This window comes from Anomaloglossus baeobatrachus, chromosome 3, assembly GCF_048569485.1.
Source record: "Anomaloglossus baeobatrachus isolate aAnoBae1 chromosome 3, aAnoBae1.hap1, whole genome shotgun sequence".
NCBI lineage: Eukaryota > Metazoa > Chordata > Amphibia > Anura > Aromobatidae > Anomaloglossus > Anomaloglossus baeobatrachus.
In genome coordinates this window covers 181791685-181815722 of record NC_134355.1, presented here as the reverse complement: position 1 = coordinate 181815722, position 24038 = coordinate 181791685, and the positions used below count along the sequence as shown (strand labels likewise).

The 24038-nt window shown below is 51.0% G+C and overlaps 1 protein-coding gene across 1 annotated transcript in view; it reads left to right on the top strand.

Annotated features, from left to right (window-relative positions):
- The first annotated feature begins 407 nt into the window (after nt 1-407).
- The window catches only part of AHCTF1 (AT-hook containing transcription factor 1), a 253101-nt gene continuing 229470 nt past the window's right edge, over nt 408-24038 (top strand). The window contains 5 exon segments of the mRNA XM_075339614.1: nt 408-559; nt 9507-9636; nt 10749-11002; nt 11089-11269; nt 16487-16694. Coding sequence (XP_075195729.1) covers nt 527-559; nt 9507-9636; nt 10749-11002; nt 11089-11269; nt 16487-16694 — 806 coding nt within the window. The 5' untranslated portion in view covers nt 408-526.

Genomic DNA, 24038 nt, shown 5'->3' with positions numbered 1-24038 from the left:
TCCCCCGGCTCTTACATTGGGACGGGGACTTATTTGGCTTTATAACAATCTACATGATGTGTGAGGGGTATATGGACTGTCCCCACGCATAGGAATGCTATAGCTCACACGTGGCATTTGTGCCACTATGTCGCCGCCTGTGAGACATTTCCACCTGAGGGCACACATGCCGCCTGCACACTGACATCTCACGGATAGATTTCGAAACACAAATTCCCGCCATTACTGAGATCTGAGTGACGTAAGTAGCGGGCGCACGCGCTCTCTGACGTCCACCAAACAGAACCGCCCCCTTAAACCAAACAAACCAATGAATTAACAGTGTCTAAAACACGCCCCTTTTTTCCGACTGCACGCACTGCTCCGCAGACTTACTTTACCGTGACGTAGTGACGTAACAAGGGAAAAGGAAGAGGCGGAGCTTTGTAATCAGAGATGGTGGCCGTGATGATCCCGTGTGTGTAACAGGCCTGGTCGCAGTGTGACGCTGGGGAGAGAAGCTCTGCGCACGGTGAGCACACGGTACATGGTGCGTGGCCGCTGCTGCGGAGACGTCACGGTGAGCACACGGTGTGTCACTACCTGGAGAGAGGCGGAGCTGAGGACAGTGCGCTGTTGGCCTGGAGTGCTGTGCACTGGGCAGTCATGGAGGACCGCTCACTGCGAGGTCCGGTCTCCATGCGGGAAGCACCGCACATGAGCTGCCACTTCTGACCGGACACTGCAGTCCCTGCCCAGGAGTATTGCACATCCTCCCTGTAGGGGGCGTGCTGTCAGTGCCCTGGTCACTGGCCTATAAGTATGGCTGTGTCCTCCCTGTAGGGGGCGTGCTGTCAGTGCCCTGGTCACTGGCCTATAAGTATGGCTGTGTCCTCCCTGTAGGGGGCGTGCTGTCAGTGCCCTGGAAGTGTGGCTGTGTCCTCCCTGTAGGGGGCGTGCTGTCAGTGCCCTGGAAGTGTGGCTGTGTCCTCCCTCTAGGGGGCGTGCTGTCAGTGCCCTCCTCACTGGCCTGTAAGTGTGGCTGTCTCCTCCCTGTAGGGGGCGTGCTGTCAGTGCCCTGCTCACTGGCCTGTAAGTGTGGCTGTCTCCTCCCTGTAGGGAGCGTGCTCTCAGTGCCCTCCTCACTGGCCTGTAAGTATGGCTGTCTCCTCCCTGTAGGGGGCGTGCTGTCAGTGCCCTCCTCACTGGCCTGTAAGTGTGGCTGTGTCCTCCCTGTAGGGGGTGTGCTGTCAGTGCCCTGGAAGTGTGGCTGTGTCCTCCCTCTAGGGGGCATGCTGTCAGTGCCCTGGTCACTGGCCTGTAACTGTGGCTGTCTCCTCCCTGTAGGGGGGCGTGCTGTCAGTGCCCTCCTCACTGGCCTGTAAGTATGGCTGTCTCCTCCCTGTAGGGGGCGTGCTGTCAGTGCCCTCCTCACTGGCCTGTAAGTGTGGCTGTCTCCTCCCTGTAGGGGGCGTGCTGTCAGTGCCCTCCTCACTGGCCTGTAAGTGTGGCTGTGTCCTCCCTGTAGGGGGCGTGCTGTCAGTGCCCTGCTCACTGGCCTGTAAGTGTGGCTGTCTCCTCCCTGTAGGGGGCGTGCTGTCAGTGCCCTCCTCACTGGCCTGTAAGTATGGCTGTCTCCTCCCTGTAGGGGGCGTGCTGTCAGTGCCCTCCTCACTGGCCTGTAAGTGTGGCTGTCTCCTCCCTGTAGGGGGCGTGCTGTCAGTGCCCTCCTCACTGGCCTGTAAGTGTGGCTGTGTCCTCCCTGTAGGGGGCGTGCTGTCAGTGCCCTCCTCACTGGCCTGTAACTGTGGCTGTGTCCTCCCTGTAGGGGGCGTGCTGTCAGTGCCCTCCTCACTGGCCTGTAAGTGTGGCTATGTCCTCCCTGTAGGGGGCGTGCTGTCAGTGCCCTCCTCACTGGCCTGTAAGTATGGCTGTCTCCTCCCTGTAGGGGGCGTGCTGTCAGTGCCCTCCTCACTGGCCTGTAAGTGGGGCTGTGTCCTCCCTGTAGGGGGCGTGCTGTCAGTGCCCTGGTCACTGGCCTGTAAGTGTGGCTGTCTCCTCCCTGTAGGGGGGCGTGCTGTCAGTGCCCTGCTCACTGGCCTGTAAGTGTGGCTGTCTCCTCCCTGTAGGGAGCGTGCTGTCAGTGCCCTCCTCACTGGCCTGTAAGTGTGGCTGTCTCCTCCCTGTAGGGGGCGTGCTGTCAGTGCCCTCCTCACTGGCCTGTAAGTGTGGCTGTCTCCTCCCTGTAGGGGGCGTGCTGTCAGTGCCCTCCTCACTGGCCTGTAAGTGTGGCTGTGTCCTCCCTGTAGGGGGCGTGCTGTCAGTGCCCTCCTCACTGGCCTGTAAGTGTGGCTGTGTCCTCCCTGTAGGGGGCGTGCTGTCAGTGCCCTCCTCACTGGCCTGTAAGTGTGGCTGTCTCCTTCCTGTAGGGGGCGTGCTGTCAGTGCCCTCCTCACTGGCCTGTAAGTGTGGCTGTCTCCTTCCTGTAGGGGGCGTGCTGTCAGTGCCCTCCTCACTGGCCTGTAAGTGTGGCTGTCTCCTCCCTGTAGGGGGCGTGCTGTCAGTGCCCTCCTCACTGGCCTGTAAGTATGGCTGTCTCCTCCCTGTAGGGGGCGTGCTGTCAGTGCCCTCCTCACTGGCCTGTAAGTGTGGCTGTCTCCTCCCTGTAGGGGGCGTGCTGTCAGTGCCCTCCTCACTGGCCTGTAAGTGTGGCTGTCTCCTCCCTGTAGGGGGCGTGCTGTCAGTGCCCTCCTCACTGGCCTGTAAGTATGGCTGTCTCCTCCCTGTAGGGGGCGTGCTGTCAGTGCCCTCCTCACTGGCCTGTAAGTGGGGCTGTGTCCTCCCTGTAGGGGGCGTGCTGTCAGTGCCCTGGTCACTGGCCTGTAAGTGGGGCTGTCTCCTCCCTGTAGGGGGCGTGCTGTCAGTGCCCTCCTCACTGGCCTGTAAGTGTGGCCGTCTCCTCCCTGTAGGGGGCGTGCTGTCAGTGCCCTCCTCACTGGCCTGTAAGTATGGCCGTCTCCTCCCTGTAGGGGGCGTGCTGTCAGTGCCCTCCTCACTGGCCTGTAAGTGTGGCTATGTCCTCCCTGTAGGGGGCGTGCTGTCAGTGCCCTCCTCACTGGCTTGTAAGTGTGGCTATGTCCTCCCTGTAGGGGGCGTGCTGTCAGTGCCCTCCTCACTGGCCTGTAAGTGTGGCTGTCTCCTCCCTGTAGGGGGCGTGCTGTCAGTGCCCTCCTCACTGGCCTGTAAGTGTGGCTATGTCCTCCCTGTAGGGGGCGTGCTGTCAGTGCCCTCCTCACTGGCCTGTAAGTGTGGCTGTCTCCTCCCTGTAGGGGGCGTGCTGTCAGTGCCCTCCTCACTGGCCTGTAAGTGTGGCTGTGTCCTCCCTGTATGGGGCGTGCTGTCAGTGCCCTCCTCACTGGCCTGTAAGTGTGGCTGTGTCCTCCCTGTAGGGGGCGTGCTGTCAGTGCCCTCCTCACTGGCCTGTAAGTGTGGCTGTCTCCTTCCTGTAGGGGGCGTGCTGTCAGTGCCCTCCTCACTGGCCTGTAAGTGTGGCTGTGTCCTCCCTGTAGGGGGCGTGCTGTCAGTGCCCTCCTCACTGGCCTGTAAGTATGGCTGTCTCCTCCCTGTAGGGGGCGTGCTGTCAGTGCCCTGGTCACTGGCCTGTAAGTGTGGCTGTGTCCTCCCTGTAGGGGGCGTGCTGTCAGTGCCCTCCTCACTGGCCTGTAAGTGTGGCTGTCTCCTCCCTGTAGGGGGCGTGCTGTCAGTGCTCTCCTCACTGGCCTGTAAGTATGGCTGTCTCCTCCCTGTAGGGGGCGTGCTGTCAGTGCCCTCCTCACTGGCCTGTAAGTGGGGCTGTGTCCTCCCTGTAGGGGGCGTGCTGTCAGTGCCCTGGTCACTGGCCTGTAAGTGGGGCTGTCTCCTCCCTGTAGGGGGCGTGCTGTCAGTGCCCTCCTCACTGGCCTGTAAGTGTGGCCGTCTCCTCCCTGTAGGGGGCGTGCTGTCAGTGCCCTCCTCACTGGCCTGTAAGTATGGCCGTCTCCTCCCTGTAGGGGGCGTGCTGTCAGTGCCCTCCTCACTGGCCTGTAAGTGTGGCTATGTCCTCCCTGTAGGGGGCGTGCTGTCAGTGCCCTCCTCACTGGCTTGTAAGTGTGGCTGTCTCCTCCCTGTAGGGGGCGTGCTGTCAGTGCCCTCCTCACTGGCCTGTAAGTGTGGCTATGTCCTCCCTGTAGGGGGCGTGCTGTCAGTGCCCTCCTCACTGGCTTGTAAGTGTGGCTATGTGCTGCCTGACTGCACCAAGCCCTTTTCTTTGAGCGCCTTCTAGATGTCATGGTGGCATCTAGAATTATGTCCACGTGAGGCAAGCCCTGTACACTAGGGGACATAAAACGCTGTGAAATCGGACATCCTGATGGCCCTACGTGGAGCCATGTACCCAGCCTAATGCTTGACCTGGCTTGAGCCACTCTGAGCCATACCGAAGACTGAAATGCCCCCCTGGCACTCCCTTCCCAAATGATGGCTGTTACAGGCTCCTGATTGGACATTACAGCTGTCACTCAAAAGTAGTGGGCAATTTGCACATCTAACTGGTCCGATAATTTCACCGTTGCTTGGTCTTGGGAAGCATGCTTCCATGTGGACCACACTGGACACTAGTCAGCTGTATTGGGGGCAATTGAATCCACAAATTTGTAGTAACATTAAGGTATTACTGGTGAACTCGTGCTCATTCACTTGGAGATGGGCATGGAGTTTGGCCACATGTGACAGAGCTTCATGAGGCTGCACATTTAGGAATAAAACTGGGCATCTTCTCAAAAGAAGCCATTGTCTTTCTATAACTGCACCCGTGCTCAGTTGACTCATGCTCTGTGCTCTTTATATATTTCCATGCAACTCAGCTTTTTATTGTTTTTTACTTGAACACTTTGGAGCAGATACCACTAGGAATTCACCTCAGTGCCATGTCGGGGCTCTTTCTGCAGTGGTGTCTTCTAAAGTTTTGTGGAGGAAAGACTTACTGTTTGAACAACACATACGTTGTAAGGGTATTGGAAATGGTCTTTGAGGAGGAATTTAAAATCTTCCATAGAAAAATGTGTAAACTTAGCCTTTCACTGTATGCTCTGTTCAGTCCACGATACGTCCGTACACCGTCACAGGACCAGCCAAAAGTAGAACCAATTCTGCCTTCTGTAATGCTTATTATACTCAGTTCTCCTCAATGATCATATAGATTACCTGTTTAGTGAGGAGGCTGAATGGTCATCATCTTTTTTTATAGTTGGGTAACAGGAGCTGTGTAATCATCATCAGTACTGTGATGGAAGTTTTGTTTCCACCTTTTGGAAAAGGCGTATGATGTAATGTCATTATATAGTATATACTGATGACAAATACTGACCTCCTTGAGATAACATGAAAGTAGTTCTCAGGAATCGCCATGTCACATGACTTAAGAAAATATTCTTCATTTTCTAGATTAAGTAGGTTGCAATGGCTGTCTGGAGCTGACAGAAGTGGCCAGAGTGCTGGACTGTAGACACATTGTGTAGTGAGAGGGAACGGTGGAGTCCCCTTCACCTATAGATTGCTGATCGGGGGTGTGGGTGCTTCCACAAGCTGGAATACCTGTATCTTTGTTGGAATGTACAGGATCTTCGATCATATTGCACATATCTCAGGAGATGGGGTTCAGTAATCGGAGTTCAGCTGCTGCACCTGGCCGAAGAATATGGCTTCTTAATCTGCCCCAAGCAGAGAGATTTAGATTAACATTTTCTGTCTTCCTTTACCAATGTTTTTTCGTGACATATTGGGCTTCATGTTAGTGGTAAATTTAGGCCGATATTTTTTGTGTTTCTTTGTGAAAATTTTGTAATTTTCAAACTTTGAATTTTTATGCTCCTAAACAAACAAGACATATAACACAAAATAATTAATAAATAACATTTCCCACGTCTACTTTACCTCAGAACAATTTTGGGGAAAAAAATTAAGGAAGTTATAGGGGTTCAAAGTTTGAGCAATTTCTCATTTTTACAACAAAATTTACAAAGCCACTTTTTTTTTTAAAGACCACATCACATTTGAAGCGATTTTGAAAGGTCTACATGACACAAAACACCCAAAAGTGACACCATTCCAAAAACGGCACCCCTCAGGCTACTCAAAACCACATTCAAGAAGGTTATTAACCCTTCAGGTGCTTCACAGTAACTAAAGCAATGTGGAAGGAAAAAATAACCATTTTAACTTTTTGCAACAAAAATGTTAATTTAGCCTCCAATATTGCATTTCACAAGGGTAGCAGGATTAAATGAACCCCCAAAATTTGTTGGGCAATTTCTTCTGAGCACGCAGATACCTCATATGTGGCGAAAAACCACTGTTTGGGCGCACCGCAGGACTCGGAAGGGAAGGAGCGTCATTTGACTTTTTGAATAGAAAATTAGCTGGAATCGTTAGCCGCACCATGTTGCGTTTAGAGAGCCCCTCAGGTGCCGAAACAGTGGAGCTCCCCCACATGTGACCCCATTTTGGAAACTAGACCCCTCATGGAATTTATCTAGATGTTTGAGCACTTTGATCCTCTGGGGGCTTCACCAAAGTTAATAGAGTTGAGCCGTGAAAATAAAAAAAATTTTTTTTACCACAAAATTGTTACTTCAACCAGGTAGCTTTTTTTCACAAGGGCATCAGCTAAAATTGCACCATAAAATGTATGGTGCAATTTCTCCTGAGTACACAGATACCTCATATGTGGTGGAAATCAAATGTTTGGGCGCACAGCAGGGCTCAGAATGCAAGGAGCGTCATTTGACTTTTCAAACGCAAAATTGTCTGGGATAATTAGCGTATTCCATGTTGTGTTTGGAGACCCCCTCAGGTGCCGAAACAGTGGAGCTCCCCCACATGTGACCCCATTTTGGAAACTAGACCCCCCCATGGCATAGAAAAAAAAACAGGGCGCACGCACGAATGTTCTGCAAAAAAGGGGGGGGGACTAGGTGGGATGGAAAAAAGTCCTGTCCAAAGTCGAGTACGACTGCAGGACGATTGCTGATCAGGTACCTAATTGTTCAAGTTTTTATTTTTTTTTGTTATTTTTATTTGGGGTGCACAAAAAAAGCAAAAACTAGAGCAACAATTATGTACCTAATCAGCCAATCACGTAGCTGATCAGCACTTGGCGGCGGCAAGCAGGTGGGGGAAGAGGGGGGGAGAGGGAGTGGGAGATGCGATTGGGGATAGTTAAAGAGCCACGAACAATACTTACAGGATGGATCAGAACAGCGGCAGATGGGGGGGGGGGGTAGCGGCATATAAAGGGAGCAACTGTGATTGTGAGACGGAGGCGGCTGGGATAGGGTGGGGGCGGATGGGAGAGGGCGCAGTGGATGCAGGAGCGGCAGAAGAGGATGGGGTGATGGGGGGGAGGGGGTGGGGAGTGGGAGGTGAGATTGGGGATAGTTACCTTGCAGGATGGATCTAGGCAGCAGGCTCACAGGAGATGAAGGAGGCAGCAGATCAGGGAGGGTGAGAGGTGGGAGAGGGAGCGCAGCGCAGATCACGGGGGAGACAGGTGAGCAGAGCACAGATCACGGGGGTGAGAGGTGGCGGGAGAGCGGACAGCAGATCACGGGGGTGAGAGGTGAGGGAGCACAGATCACGGGGGTGAGAGGTGGCGGGAGAGCGGACAGCAGATCACGGGGGTGACAGGGGAGGGAGCACACATCACGGGGGTGACAGGGGAGGGAGCACACATCACGGGGGTGACAGGGGAGGGAGCACACATCACGGGGGTGACGGGAGGGAGCACACCTCACGGGGGTGACGGGAGGGAGCACACATCACGGGGGGGAGCACACATCACGGGGGCGACAGGGGAGGGAGCACACATCACGGGGGCGACAGGGGAGGGAGCACACATCACGGGGGCGACAGGGGAGGGAGCACACATCACGGGGGCGACAGGGGAGGGAGCACACATCACGGGGGCGACAGGGGAGGGAGCACACATCACGGGGGCGACAGGGGAGGGAGCACACATCACGGGGGCGACAGGGGAGGGAGCACACATCACGGGGGCGACAGGGGAGGGAGCACACATCACGGGGGCGACAGGGGAGGGAGCACACATCACGGGGGCGACAGGGGAGGGAGCACACATCACGGGGGCGACAGGGGAGGGAGCACACATCACGGGGGCGACAGGGGAGGGAGCACACATCACGGGGGCGACAGGGGAGGGAGCACACATCACGGGGGCGACAGGGGAGGGAGCACACATCACGGGGGCGCCAGCCGATCACGAGGGGGAGTGGCGCGCAGCGCGTGACGGAGGAGGGGGAGTGGCGCGCAGCAGATCGGGAAGAGCGGTGACACAGGCAGACGGAGGAGGGCAGCGGCGGATCGGGAGGAGTGGCGGTGCGGGTAGCAGATCACGAGGGGTGGGGGTGCGGGCAGCAGATCGCGGAGACAGGTGGCAGATCGCGGAGGGCAGCGGCGTATCGGGAGGTGTGAGGGTGCGGGCAGCAGATACGAGGGGTGTGGGTGCGGGCAGCAGATTGGGGAGACAGGTGGCAGATCGCGGAGGGCAGCGGCGGCAGATCGGGAGGCTTTTCACCGGTTTCATACAGTGCAATGGCGGCGCGGCAACTTCCGGGTCCCATGCTCCGGTTACATAACAGCATGGGACCGCAGCTTGTCGCCCTGCCATTGCACTGTATACACTCACTGTGCTGGCGTGCTGCAGGGACGACAAGTGACGGGGGCGGTCACCGGCAACAGGTCAATAGTGATTGGTCACAAGGCCGATCTCTCCAATCAGAGCTGCTGGAACTGGGGGAGGGTGATCCAGTGAGGTCACCCAGCTCTAGCCAATGGCCAGTGCTACAGCTGCACTGGTCAGGGCTGGATTTCAATGTTTCAGTCATTTTAAATGGCTGGAACATTACAGTGGCTGTGATTGGTTGAGCGGCGTTCATCAGCCAATCACAGCCTCCGTAGATCCGGAGAGGAGGCACCACCCCTCCTGAGGTCAGGTACAGGTCCCCTCCTCCCCTCCCCGAATCTGCGGTTTATGCTAACTTTTCGCAGTCACCGGAGGCTCCGGTGCCGCGATTACGCCATGACGGAAAGATCCGTCCTTGGTCGTGAAGGGGTTAAACTATATCCGGCTATAACCATGGCTGAAGATCATCTGAGCCTTGAATAGGTGGTGTTGGTACTGAGAACCATCAAGCATGTACACAAAATGTATCTATGGATGGGTTGTTACCAAGTATGTGGTCTTGGCGTATGTTCAGTGTGTATACTATGGTCACTACTATTTTCAGTGCAAGCGGGCCCCATAGTGGAAAAAATCTGGCATGTACATTGGGCCCCATAAGCACCTTTATGGTTTCATATGGCTGGAGTGTTCAGTGACTGCTGTGTGAATAAAGCCTTACTGTGCTTTCATGGTTTATTCTGTTTAATTTCTAATTCTTGGGTTTTTTTTTTTTTTTTTTCTTTTCTAAAAGAAAACCAAGATGCAAAACCTTGAGGCTCAAGTAACTAGCAGCTTGCTGCAGTTTCCAGAGACCACGATAGAAGCGCTGCAGGAGGATGAAATCAACCTGGAATCTGTCTTGCGTGCAAAGTTTACTACAGGTAAGAGCTGTATATTTATTACAATGATGGTCTGTTTACTCGTTTACCAATTGAGTGTAAAAGGGTTTTTTGGTTTGGATTTTTTTGTTTTTTATTGTCTTCAAAAACATTCCCTGTTTAGTTTACTAGATAATTGTTAGATTGGTGGGAGGAAAGTGTAACTAAAGCTGGGTTCACACAAGCGTGCTTCATGGTCAGGTACAGTGTAAATGCCCGGCCTGGTGGTGGTTCTCCCAACCCAAACTCATAGCCTCGTGTCTAAGGGTGGCTTTACACGCTACGAGATCGCTAGCCGATGCTAGCGATTGTGAGCGTGATAGCACCTGCCCCTATCGTTATGCCGATATGTGAAGATCGCTGCCGTAGCAAACATTATCGCTACGGCAGCGTCACACGTGCTTACCTGCTCGGCAACGTCGCTGTGACCGCCGAACCGCCTCCTTTCTAAGGGGGCGGTTCGCTTGGCGTCAGTGACGTCACTAAGCGGCCGCCCAATCAAAGCAGAGGGGCGGAGATAAGTGGGACGAACATCCCGCCCACCTTCTTCCTTCCTCATTGCTGGCGTGTGGCAGGTAAGGAGAGGTTCCTCGTTCCTGCGGCGTCACACGTAGCGATGTGTGCTGCCGCAGGGACGAGGATCAACTTCGCCCAAGCGACGACAGCGATAATTGGGAGAGGACCCCCATGTCAACGAGGAGAGATTTTGGACGTTTTTGCAACGATCCAAAATCGCTCCTAGGAGTCGCACACAACGAGATGGCTACAGCGACCGGATGTGCGTCACAAAATCAGTGACCCCCCCCCCCCCCCCCAACGAGATCGCTGTAGCGATCTTGTAGTGTGTAAAGCCCGCTTTAGGCTGTGAAATCGGGGCAGGTCAGTCTGAACATTACAGTCCACATACAGACTGTGAAACATGCTTGTGTGAACCTGGCTTTCCACCAGTCTAGCAATAATCACCTATCCTGGGCATATGCCTAGTGTTTCTTGTAAAACTTTAGGTCTTCCTGTTTCTATATAATTTGAGGTTATAGACTCATAAATAGTTGGCAGTTCATGTATGTCTGTCTGTTTATTTCATGCATTCATTTATTTTTATTTTTTTTATCAAGGGAGAGCTGGGCTAGCTTGGCTCGCATGTGGACCCCAACTTGAAGTTACCAATTCTGTAACAGGAGAAAGACTTTCTGCATACTGTTTTAGCACAGTGACTGAAAGACCTCCTACAGTTGTGGCAGTGAAAGAGTTTTCTTGGCAGAAGAAGACCGGACTCCTTGTGGGTCTGGTTGAAGCAGAAGGCAGTATTCTCTGCTTGTATGATGTTGGCATTTCCAAAGTCGTGAAGGCAGTCGTGCTCCCTGGCTCGGTAAGCACTTTTAAACTTATTTCCTGCACCAAGTCCTTTAATACATTTTTGGGAACTTGTTGTTTGTTTATTTTTTTTACTTTTAGGTAACGGCTGTTGAACCCTTAGTAAATGATGGAGGGGCCAGTGCAAGTACTCAGCATTTACACCAGAGTCTAAGATGGTTCTTTGGCGTGGCAGCTGTGGTTACAGATGTTGGACATGTTCTTCTTATTGATTTATGTTTAGATGATATCTCTAGCAATCAAGATGAATTGGAAGCATCAGGTATTTTTTTTGTCTAAATCACTATTTTACCAATACTGAATGTAAAAAATCAGCATATTGTTTTTGTTCAGGGTGTGTTGAGGCAGTGGTGGCATATTTCTGGGATTTGCCTGCACCAAATAAGCACTAGGGATCTGACCTCTGGAGCATGCATAAATTCCCCTTCCTACCAGCCACAAAGTTTTTGTTTTTGTTTTTTTTTTTTTTTTTCTTCTTCTCCTAAACTGGTATGCCCAGCTAATAATTTGCTCTAGTTGTGTGATGGGCACATAGTTACAGGATTGTTTATACATATAGTTATGAGTTATGCCCGTATATGATAAAAATGGACATCCACTGGACGTATTAAAGTGAACCTGTCAGGTGCAATATGCCACGAGTAGTTCTGGGTGCATATTAGTAATCCCTGCCTGGCAATCCCGGCCTATATTAGCATAAATAAACAGATCTTTAGAAAAAGTATTTCTAAAGATAGTTTCTTATATGCTAATGAGGCCCATGACTAGTCACAAGAGTGTTACTTCTTTTGGCTAGCCGACCCAAACCTCACTCTTCATGGCGGAGGATGAATGCGCACTGCGCATGATCCGGAGTTCCCTGGATTTCCGATCATGCACACTAAACTGATACCGGGTGTAAGCTTCCCGGCTTCAGTGAGGTACAATGTGCATAACCGGAAGTTCCAGGGACTCCAGATCATGGCGCAGTGCGCACCCCTCCTCCGCCGTTAAGACTGAGGTATGTGCGGCGTTGCTGCGCATTCATTGGCATGTTAGTATGCCCACAGGGGCATGCTAACATGCTTAAGGGGGCTGACTCGACAAGGGAACAAACGCCCTTGTGACTAGTCCCTGGCCTCATTAGCATATCATAAATGATCTTCAGAAATACTTTTTCTAAAGATCTGTTTGTTTATGCTAGTGTATACAGTCATGGCCAAAAGTTTTGAGAATACTACAAATATTAATTTTTACAAAGTCTACTGTTTAAGTTTTTCTAATGGCAATTTGCATATACTCCAGAATGTCATAAAGAGTGATCAGCTTAACAGCAATTACTTGCAAAGTCAATATTGGCTAAGAAAATGAACTTTAACCCCCAAAACACATTTTAACATCATTGCATTCCGGCCTTAAATTGTTTCTCTTCAGTTAACCATGGTTATCTCTAAAGCAACACGTGAGGCCATTTTTATGCAGAGCAATGATGGCTGAACAGGGAAGAGTATCGCAGCTACAAAGATTGCACCTCAGTCAACAATCTATCGCATCATCAAGAACTTCAAGGAGAGAGCTTCCATTGTTGCCAAAAAGTCTCCAGGGCGCCCAAGAAGGACCAGCAAACGCCAGGACCGTATCTTAAAACTGTTTCAGCTGCGGGATCGGACTACCAGCAGTGCCGAGCTAGCTCAGCAATGGCAGCAGGCTGGTGTGAGTGCTTCTGCATGCACTGTGAGGCGGAGACTGCTTGAGCAAGGCCTGTTTTCAAGGAGGGCAGCAAAGAAGCCACTTCTCTCCAGAAAAAACATCAGGGACTGACTGATATTCTGTAAAAGGTACAGGGAGTGGACTGCTGAGGACTGGGGTAAAGTCATTTTCTCAGATGAATCCCCTTTTCGATTGGTTGGGACATCTGGAAAACAGCTTATTAGGAGAAGAAGAGGTGAGCGCTACTGTGGAGACACGGGGCTCAGTGGGTGCTCTCGTCCACTAAAACCCGCTGCCTTTAGAAAGACAGCGTGGCTCAGGGCTCATCCCAACTGAACGCCGGCCTCCTTAACCGTGGGAATAACACTACTCAGACAACACAGGGTAAGGGAACAACAATAATTAGACTTTATTGGATCCCCAAACAATTAACGGCACATAACCAGCAAAACACACAAATGTAACAGGCAACAGAGTCTCACCCTTCCGCTGGCTCACCAGGGATTTAGAATGTCCATGCCTCAGAGGTTCCAGGGCTATTTACTCCAATCCAGCAGCACCCCGCTTTTGGCGGGCACCCACCGAGAAAGGCATAATGCCAGATTTAGGAAGCTGGCTGAGGTCTGCAAAGTCTGTAACAGGTGACTGAACTGTCCCAACCTGAGTGTCCTGCTTAGGTAGTCCTGGTATGATGATACAATCCTGGCAGCCGGAGTCGAAATCCCTAGGCTGTGGATATGGTCTCCAACCGGAACCGGAGTCCCTAGATTGAAGCCATAAGATATCCTGATCCTCTAGTCAGCTCCAAAGAGCTTAGACTGGATCCATCAGCATCCATCAACCACCTGGTGGCTTAAAGAAGTCCCTTTTTATAGCCACAGCCTTCCACTTGGATACACTGCGTCCTCATCGATTGGTTGGACAAGATCGCCTCTCCCATTGGATGAATCTCAAGCTGCATGGACAATGTTCATTTAAATGGTGTGCATAGAAAGACTGAGGTTATCTACATGGAGTCTGCAAGTCAGACTCGACAATGACTACTAAGGTACTCACATTAGCAATACACAACTACAATACAATGATTACTGGAATACGTCTGGCTTTCAGTGGCCAACACAATTACATGAGTCAACAAGAGTCTTGTAGAAACAATGAGGGACTTATCCCCCGTCTATAAACAATCTATCATCCTGTCTGGCTGAATTTTAAGAAACTTTAACCCATGAGAGTCCATGTCGTCACAGCTACCATCAGTCTTGTCTCATGCCAACTGTTAAGCATCCTGAAACGATTCATGTGTGGGGTTGCTTCTCAGCCAAGGGAATCGGCTCACTCACAGTCTTGCCTAAAAACACAGCCATGAATAAAGAATGGTACCAGAATGTCCTCCAAGAGCAACTTCTCCCAACTGTCCAAGAGCAGTTTGGCGCCCAACAATGCCTTTTCCAGCATGATGGAGCACCTTGCCATAAAGCAAAGGTGATCACTAAATGGCTCATGGAACAAAACATAGAGATTTTGCGTCCATGGCCTGGAAACTCCCCAGATCTTAATCCCATTGAGAACTTGTGGGCAATCATCAAGAGATGGGTGGACAAACAAAAACCAACAAATTCTGGCAAAATGCAAGCATTGCTTATGCAAGAGTAGACAGCTATCAGTCAGGATTTGATCCAGAAGTTGATTGAGAGCATGCCAAGGAGAATTGCAGAGATCCTGAAGAGTCAACACTGCAAATATTGACTTGCTGCATTAACTCATTCTAAGGGTACCGTCACACTTTAGCGACGCAGCAGCGATCCCACCAGTGATCTGACCTGGTCAGGATCGCTGCTGCGTCGCTACATGGTCGCTGGTGAGCTGTCAAACGGGCAGATCTCACCAGTGACCAGCCCCCAGCCAGCAGCGACGTGCAAGCGACGCTGCGCTTGCACGGAGCCGGCATCTGGAAGCTGCGGACACTGGTAACTAACTGGTATGGTTACCCGATGTTTACTTTAGTTACCAGCGCACACCGCTTAGCTTAGCGTGTGTAGGGAGCTGGAGCCGGCACTGGCAGCGTGAGAGCAGCGGAGGCTGGTAACTAAGGTAAATATCGGGTAAGTACCTTGGTTACCCGATGTTTACCTTGGGTACAGCTTACCGCAGGCTGTCGGATGCCGGCTCCTGCTCCCTTCATATTCAGGATTGTTGCTCTCTCGCTGTCACACACAGCGATGTGTATCAGTGGGAGAGCAACAATAAATAAACGAACCAGGGCTGTGTGTAACGAGCAGCGATCTCTCAGCAGGGGCCAGATCGCTGCTCAGTGTCACACACAGCGAGATCGCTAATGAGGTCACTGCTGCGTCACAAAAAAACATGACTCAGCAGCGATCTTGCTGTGTGTGAAGTACCCCTAACTATCAATATAACCTTTTGGTACTCATAATATGATTGCAATTATATTTCTGTATGTGATGTAAACATCAGACAAACACAATTAACAACCAGAGGGCAACAGATCATGTGAAAATATAATTTTGGTGTCATTCTCAAAACTTTTGGCCATGACTGTGCAGGGACGGTTAGGCAGGGATTAGCAATATACACCCAGAACTGCTCGTGGTCCTGGCTGCATATTGCACCTGACAGGTTCACTTTAAAGGTTCCTATTAAATGATTTCAAGTTGAGATACTGAGGAATTAATGCATAAAGTCTAAATATTGTATATGCTGTAATAAATGTAATGGAAACTGAAATTGAACCTAGTGTCACAGTAAAGAGGCAAGGTTTTAGCTGCATTAGTAGCATTCTTTTCCACAAATAAAGGACTTGCCCCCTTACCTTAGAAATTCTGCAGACCTCACCATAGAGAAGACGAGACCCAAAATTGATATCCTAGTACAGCCACAAATGCAGTCTGTGTAAAAAATATTCCTGTTGCTGTTTCTACCCCTTCATTCTGTATGTTTCTCACGGGGTCTGTCTGGCTTTAGGACATTAATGGACTTGGTGTATCTAGAAATGCAAATCAAGATGTGGCGAGGGCGGTCTTCAGTTTTGGTTCACTTGCAACGTTTTACATACAATGTCCAAAACAAAATTGGTATCTAGGATTGGACTCTATTGTACTTGAGACAAACATTTTTCAGAACTTCACAAATCTGATTGAAAACCTCTTTATGTTTCTACAAACTTTGCATAATATTTACTCACTCATATAGTGCCATTAATGCCACAGCGCTTTACATACATTGGCACATGAAAGCAGGCTGATAAAGTGTGATCTGGCCATGTGTGCCCATACTGTCACTCAGAGAGGCATCCCTATCTCCACCAGTGACATGCCCTGCTTAGTTTGTCTGATTCCACTCCATAGACCGGAAAGATCAAAACCAGAATCCACATAGGAATATAGGAGCCGCAGAGATATTAGCTTTTCTTCAGGAGCAGGGTAGGTAGCAGAAGTATATTAGGAATAGTTAGGGGTCACATTAGTAGTAGGAAAACCTCATTAAAGCTAAACATCTCAGTACTGCTGTATAATGTCCTCCATGCTGCTTCTGTCAGCTGCCAAGGCACAGGACAGCCACAGTCCTTCATGTCTGTATAGCACTTAGCTAATCTCCACTTACTAAATCAGTCAACTGAAAAGAGCGAGATCCTACCGAGAGAAAATGGGGTAATAAATATAGAAGGCTCATATAGCCAGGAGCTTTTGCTCCTCACATACCAACACTACAGCTTATGTAATTTCAGGAAACAGAATTATTAAAATACCTTTTACTGCCCATTTATTTGTAGACCTGGAAGTCATTAGTGGGATACCTGCAGAAATCCCTAAACTCAGAGAAGCTGCTAATCGAGAGAGGCGACACTTGTGTCTTCAGTTACTGGCACCATCTGGAACTATGGTGACTACGGTCAGCTATATAAGCAGAACGAATCACCTGGCTGTAGGATTCTCTGATGGATACCTCTCTTTATGGAACATGAAAACTTTAAGACGAGAGTAAGTAAATATATTTTTTGCTAATACATTCTTAAATGCATTTTTATCTTTCTACTCACGTGGCTATATAGGGCTTTGATTTATCCAGGAAAATTAGATATATATATGTGTGTGTGTGTGTGTGTGTGTGTGTGTGTTTTCCGAATAGACCATAAATATTGAGGGCTCTCCCATCCCCAGTCAGAAAACCTATAGAAATTCAGAATGATTAGTTAAAATGAATAAAAATAATCTTTATTGAGCAATTGACGAGAGAAGATTTAAAACCGATTTAAAGAAGAATGTCAAACAAAAACAAGTCACACAGGGGCCTTCCAAAAGTAAATATCGCTACAGCCGATTAATGCATGGTGTATGCACACAGAATGAAAGGTTTTTTCTTTGTCGCTCCATTGGGAGACCCAGACAATTGGGTGTATAGCTATTGCCTCTGGAGGCCACACAAAGTATTACACTTAAAAGTGTAAGGCCCCTCCCCTTCTGGCTATACACCCCCAGTGGGATCACTGGCTCACCAGTTTTGTGCTGTGTGCGAAGGAGGCAACACATCCACGCATAGCTCCACTTTTTAGTCAGCAGCAGCTGCTGACTATGTCGGATGGAAGAAAAGTGGACACATATAGTGTCCCCAGCATGCTCCCTTCTCACCCCACTGTGTCGGAGGTGTTTGTAAGGTTGAGGTACCCATTGCGGGTACGGCGGCAGGAGCCCACATGCTGATTCCTTCCCCATCCCTTTTTACAGGGCTCTGGGTGAAGTGGGATTTACCGGTCTCCAGGCACTGAGACCGTGCTCCATCTACAGCCCCTGGAGAAGATGCTGGATGGAGCGGAGTACATCAGGGACATGGCCCTGCTTCCTCAAGGTACTCTGTGTCCCCGTGCATTTGGCGCTCACACCGCAGCATGCTGGGTGTTGTAGTGCGCCAGGGGACATCAGCGCTGCGGCGCCTGTGCCATGGCCTCATTCAGCCTCGCTGAAGCAGGCTCATTTATGGGAACTGGTCGCGCCGGCCGCTGGGACTGCGGCGCGGCTGGCACTTGTAGTGCGCCGGGGACTTCAGCGCGGCCTGCGCTTTTACGGCGGCCGCGCTGATAACTAGAGTCCCCGGCTTTTGCGGCCTGTTTCCGTTCGTTCCCGCCCCCAGACCTGCCAGTCAGGAGAGGGGCGGGACGCTGGCCGTTTCCAGTAATCGGTCGCGCCGGCCGCTGGCAGCGGCGCGGCTGGCACTTGTGGTGCGCCGGGGACTTCAGCGCGGCCCGCGCTTTTACGGCGGCCGCGCTGATAACTAGAGTCCCCGGCTTTTGCGGCCTGCTTCCGTTCGTTCCCGCCCCCAGACCTGCCAGTCAGGAGAGGGGCGGGACGCTGGCCACTTTTATGAATCGGTCGCGCCGGCCGCTGGATCGGCGGCGCGGCTGGCACTTGTGGTGCGCCGGGGACTTCAGCGCGGCCCGCGCTTTTACGGCGGCCGCGCTGTTAACTCGAGTCCCCGGCTTCTGGGCCTAATCTCCCTTCGTTACCGCCCACAGCCCTGACAGTCAGGGTAGGGGCGTGACGCTGCATAGAGCAGCGCTGAGAGCTGGAGTATGTTTTGCATACTCCACCCCTCTCACTGTGTGCACTGTGAATCCGGATTCCCGCACTTTCTCAGGCACGCCCACGGATTCCTTCTCTACAAGGACGCTGGCAGCCATTAGTGCAGTTTCTGTACGATACAGAGACAAGTGTGGAAGACCCTGGCATTCTGATAGTCACACAATCGCTGTAACAGGCGTTAAGCAGCACCTGTGGTGCTAACCCCACTAGTGCAGAAGTGCACTTATAGATATGCTTGTACTATATACATTGCACTGTTTGGTCGCACGTTGTATATACCCTCCTGGATTAGGCGGAGGAGTTATCAGCATATTCTCTGTGTAAAACAAAAGTGCAGAACCACATGTTTTTCTATACAGCTGGTACAGCATGTACGGCTATACGGCCGGCAGGTCACATAGACTCCCATTATATGCACTAATGGCCAGGGGATGAGGACGGTGTCTGCAGTATTTACTGACAGTTTTTCTGAGACTATGGCTATGATACTAGAAGCCTAGCAGTCCGGACATGTCTCTCACAATATGGGCACTGTTGAATCATTGATCCATGGCCCCCCTCAGTGTGAATAACTAACAGCTCCGGGAATGTCACACGCATCCCAGAGTCACGGCTCTGCACGGACGTCAGTCCCAGACAGCCTAAGTGGGCTCGCTATGAGCGGCCTCGGTTTCATCAGGGTCCTAACATGAAGGACTCTCTGTGTAATGAGGCGGAAGTAGCGGCTCAGGATTCTGATCCTGAGACCGCTCTCAATCTGGATACACCTGATTGTGACGCCATAGTAAATAATCTTATAGCGTCCATCTATAGAATGTGGGTTATTTCTCACAACTCCTCCAGTGGAGGAGTCAGCTTCACGTATTTTTCTGGACCACTCTGCCTTCAGAGAGGCAGTCCAGGAACACCACGCTTATCCAGATATGCGCTTCTCCAAACGGCTTAGGATACACGCTATCCCTGTCCCCTGACTTGGTCAAGGACTGGACCCAATGTCCCGAGCGGCATCCTCCAATCTCCAGGCTTGTAGCTAGATCCATAGTTGCAGTGGGAGATGGAACTGCAAACTCAAAGATGCCACTGACAGTCAGATGGATCTCTGGTCGAAAGCCATCTATGAGGCTGTCGGCGCACCGTTGGCTCCGGCATTCTCTCCCTTGGGGCACTCCAAGCTATTTCAGCTTGTCTTACACAGATTGACACGGTTACACGTACATCTGTGCCGCAGGTGGCATCCTTAACCTCTCAAATGTCTGCATTTGTTTCTTACGCGATTCAGGTTGTCCTGGACTCTGCGAACCGTGCGGCGGTAGCCTCCGCTACTCCGTGTTTTTAAGCAGAGCCTGGTCTGCTCGTTAAGTGAATGGAAGGCAGATTCTGCTTCCAAAAAAGGTTGCCTAACCAGTTGCCCTTTTTTTCTGCTGACCGACTGTTTTGGTGAGCGTTGGATGTAACCATCAAACAGTCCAGGGGTAAGGATTCATCCTTTCCTCAGCCCGGACACAACAAACCCCAACAGAGCAAGAGGCAGTCGGGGTTTTCGGCCTTTTCGAGGCTCGGGCAGGTCCCATTTTTCCTCGTCCAAGGTGGACTCAAGAGGATCAGAGGAGCTAAGATTCTTAGCGGGCTCAGTCTCGCCCAAAAAAGCGACAGTCGGAAAACCCGCTTCCAAGGCGGCTTCCTCATGACTTGCGGCCTCGGTCGGTAGCAGGCTCTCCCGCCTTGGCGATATTTAGCTGCCATAGGTCAATGACCATTGAGTGTGAGACATTCTGTCTCACGGGTACAGGATAGAGCTCACTTCTCGTCCTCCAACTCGATTCTTCAGAATTTCTCCACCTCCCGGCCGGGCCGCTGCTCTTCTGCAAACAGGGTGCACTCTATAGGCAGAAAGAGTGATGACCCCCGTTCCTCTTCAGGAACAAGGTCACGGTTTTTACCCCAAATTCTTTGCGGTACCTATAACAACGGGCCGTTCCGTCCCGTTCTGGATCTAAAAATGCTCAGCAAGCTCGTGGACACCAGGCGGTTCCGGATGGAATCCCTCCGCCATGTCATCGCCTCAAGGTCCCAAGGATATTTCCTAGCATCATTAGGCATCAAGGATGCTTATCCACACGTGCCGATTGATCCAGAGCACTAGCGTTTCTACGCTTCGTTATAGGAGACGAACACCCTCTGTTCGTAGCTCTACCTTCCGGCTAGCGACAGTCCAACTGGTCTTCGCCAAGGTCAGGGCAGCAGTAGAGTCCTGCACTCTCAGGGTCACTCTGTGGTCCCGTATTTAGACGATCTACTTGTCAAGGCACTCTCTTAGGAAACATGCCAACACTGCCCGAACGTTGCGCTGGAGACTCTCTAGAGTTTTGGGTGGATCATCAACTTTTTAAAGTCAGATCCGACCCCGACCCTATCGGTAACATATCTAGGCATAGAGTTTCTTACTCTCTCAGCGATAGTGAAGCTGCCGCTAGACAAACAGCATTCACTACGGGCTGCAAGCTCTTCTTTAAGAACCAGTCGCACACATTGACACGCCTCATGCACTTCCTACGTAAGATGGTAGCAATGGAGGCAGTTCCTTTCGCGCAGTTTTACTGCGTCCACTACAATGGGACATTCTCCGCCAATGGGACGAGGAGTCGACGTCCCTCAACAGAGTCGTCGTTCTTCTCAGGCGGCCAAGGAATCTCTACGGTGGTGGCTTCTTCTCACCTCTTGGTCAAAAAGAAGGTCCTTCCTATCCCCGTCCTGGGCGATAGTTACGACAGACGCGAGTCTATCAGGGTGGGGAGCAGTTTTTCTCCACTACAGCGCTCAGGGTAAGTGGACTCAGCAAGAGTCCACTCTTCAGATCAATGTTCTTGAACACAGAGCAGTGTATCTTGCCCTACAATCCTTCCAACAGCGGCTGGAAAGCAAGCATATCCGACTTCAGTCGGACAGCTCCACAGCGGTGGCATACATCAACCACCAAGGAAGAACGCGCAACCGGCAAGCCTTCCAGGAAGTCCGGCAGGTTCTGATGTGGGTGGAAGACACGGCATCCACCATATCCACAATTCACATCCCAAGTGTGGAAACTAGGAAGCTGACTTCCTAAGTCGCTGAGGTGTGGCCGAAAGAGTATGGTCTCCTCACCCGGACGGGTTTCAGGAGATCTGGCGCCGCTGACAGAGGCCGGACGTCGATCTAATGGCGTCACGGCACAACAACAATGTGCCAGCTTCATGGCACGGTTTCACAATCATCGAGCTCTGGCGGCAAACGCCTTAGTTCAGCATTGGTCGCAGTTCCAGCTACCTTAGGTGCCATCTCTGGCATTGTTGCCCAGAGTACTGCGCTAGATCAAGACCGACTGGGGCCGCGCCATCCTCGTCGCTACAAATTGGCCGGGGATGTTGTGGTACTCGGTTCTGTGGTGCCTCACGGTAGGCTAACCGGGGGCACTACCAGACCAATCAGACTGGCTGTCTCAAGGGCCATTCTTCCATTTGGATTCTACGGCCCTCAACCGGATGGTGTGGCATTGAGTCCTGGAACCTAGTGTCGTCAGGATTACCTCAGGACGTGGTTGCCACCATGAGACAGGCTAGCATACCAACGTCCGCCAAGATTGACCACAGGACGTGGAACATGTTCTTATCTCGGTGCTCGGCGCAGGGTGTTTCTCCCTGGCCGGTTGCATCGTCTATGTTTCCTTCCTTCCTGCAATCTAGGTAGGAAAATGGGTTGTCGCTCAGTTCCCTTTAGGGACAAGTCTCAGCGCTATCTGTATTTTTTCAGAAACGACGACTTCCTCAGGTACGCACGTTCCTACGGGGAGTTTGTCTTCTCAGCACTCCGTACAAGCGGCCGTTAGAGCCCTGAGATCTGAACAAGGTTCTAATTGCTCTCCAGATGCCGCCTTTCGAGCCTTTGAAGGATGTCTCCCTTCCCGTTTTTCACGGGAAGTGGCCTTCTAGTAACGGTCTCGTCTCTTAGGAGAGTTTCCGAGCTAGCAACGCTCTCATACAAACTCCCTTCCTGGTCCTTCACCAGGACAGGGTAGTTCTGCGTCCGGTTCCGGAATTTCTCCCTAAGGTGGTATCCCATTTTCATATCAATCAGGATATCACCTCACCTTCTTGTGTCCTCGTCCAGTCCATCAATTTCAGAAAGATTTGCATCTGTTGGTTCTGGTGAGAGCACTCAGGTTCTACTTCCCGCATGGCGCTCCTGCGCCACCCGGATGCACTCTTTGTCCTTGTCGCTGGTCGGCGTAAACAGTCGCAAGCTTCCAGATCCACCCTTGCTCGGGGGCTCGAGGAACCGATTCTTGAAACCTACAGTTCTACTGGGCTTCTGGTTCTCTCAAGGCCGAAGGCCCATTCTACCAGAGCCGTGGGTGCATCCTGGGCATTACGGCACCAGGCTACGGCTCAGCAGGTGTGTCAGGCACCCACCTGGTCGAGTCTACTTACTTTTACCAAGCATTATCAGATGCATACCTACGCTTCGGCAGACGCCAGCCTAGGTAGATAAGTCATTCAGGCGGCGGTTGGCCACCTGTAGGAGAGGGCCGTTGACGGCCCTATCATGAGGTATTCTTTTACCCACCCAGGGATTGCTTTTGGACATCCCAATTGTCTGGGTCTCCCAATGGAGCGACAAAGAAGAAGGGAATTTTGTTTACTTACCGTAAATTCCTTTTCTTCTAGCTCCAATTGGGAGACCCAGCACCCGCCCTGTTTTCTCGGGGTTTTTCTGTTTTTTCGGGTACACATGTTGTTCATGTGGTATGGTTCAGTTCTCCGATGTTTCCTCGGATTGAATTGGTCTTTAAACCAGTTATTGGCTTTCCTCCTTCTTGCTTTGGCACTAAAACTGGTGAGCCAGTGATCCCACTGGGGGTGTATAGCCAGAAGGGGAGGGGCCTTACACTTTTAAGTGTAATACTTTGTGTGGCCTCCAGAGGCAATAGCTATACACCCAATTGTCTGGGTCTCCCAATTGGAGCTAGAAGAAAAGGAATTTACGGTAAGTAAACAAAATTCCCTTCTTTGTTTTTTGTTTTTTTTTTTTTTTAAAAAGGGTTTCATAGGAAATGTATGAAGAGGTATAGATCAATCACATAATCAAAAATATTGGGAATAAATTCTTCAGATAGTGACAAACCTAAAATCCTAGGATTAAAAATTCTGTGATAAATGTGTAATACAAAGGATCGGCTCAGGGGAGTTGTGCAAAGATGTAGATAGCTCAGTATTAGAAAAGCGTACAAATGGATTAAATTGAGGTATGCAGCCTTCACAGGCACCTGAACCCTGATTCACAGTGCTTAAGGAATGTGGTGTTGGAGATATTAGACATAAGGTCCAGGAGTAAGAAGCACTGTCTACAGCAAATGTTGAGAACAATAGAAAACGCCAAAGTTTGTGTAATAGTTCACAGTGACCATAAATAACGCTCTAAGGCCATGTGTGCATGCTGCGGAAAATGCGTGGATTTTGCCGCGGATTTCTCGCAAAAAAGCCGCGGATTTTCCGAAAATCTGCAGCAGCGGCACTTCCAAGCCATTTCAATGGCATTTTGGAAATGCTGTGTCCATGCTGTGGCTTTTTCCGCGGCGGATTTTCCGCGGATTTTGATCCGGAAAAATCTGCAGCATGTCAATTATTGTTGCGGATTTTGATCCGGATTTTGGCTATAGAATGGGGGGAAAAAAAAAATCTGCGGTAAATCCGCGGCAAAAAAAAAGGTGCGGAT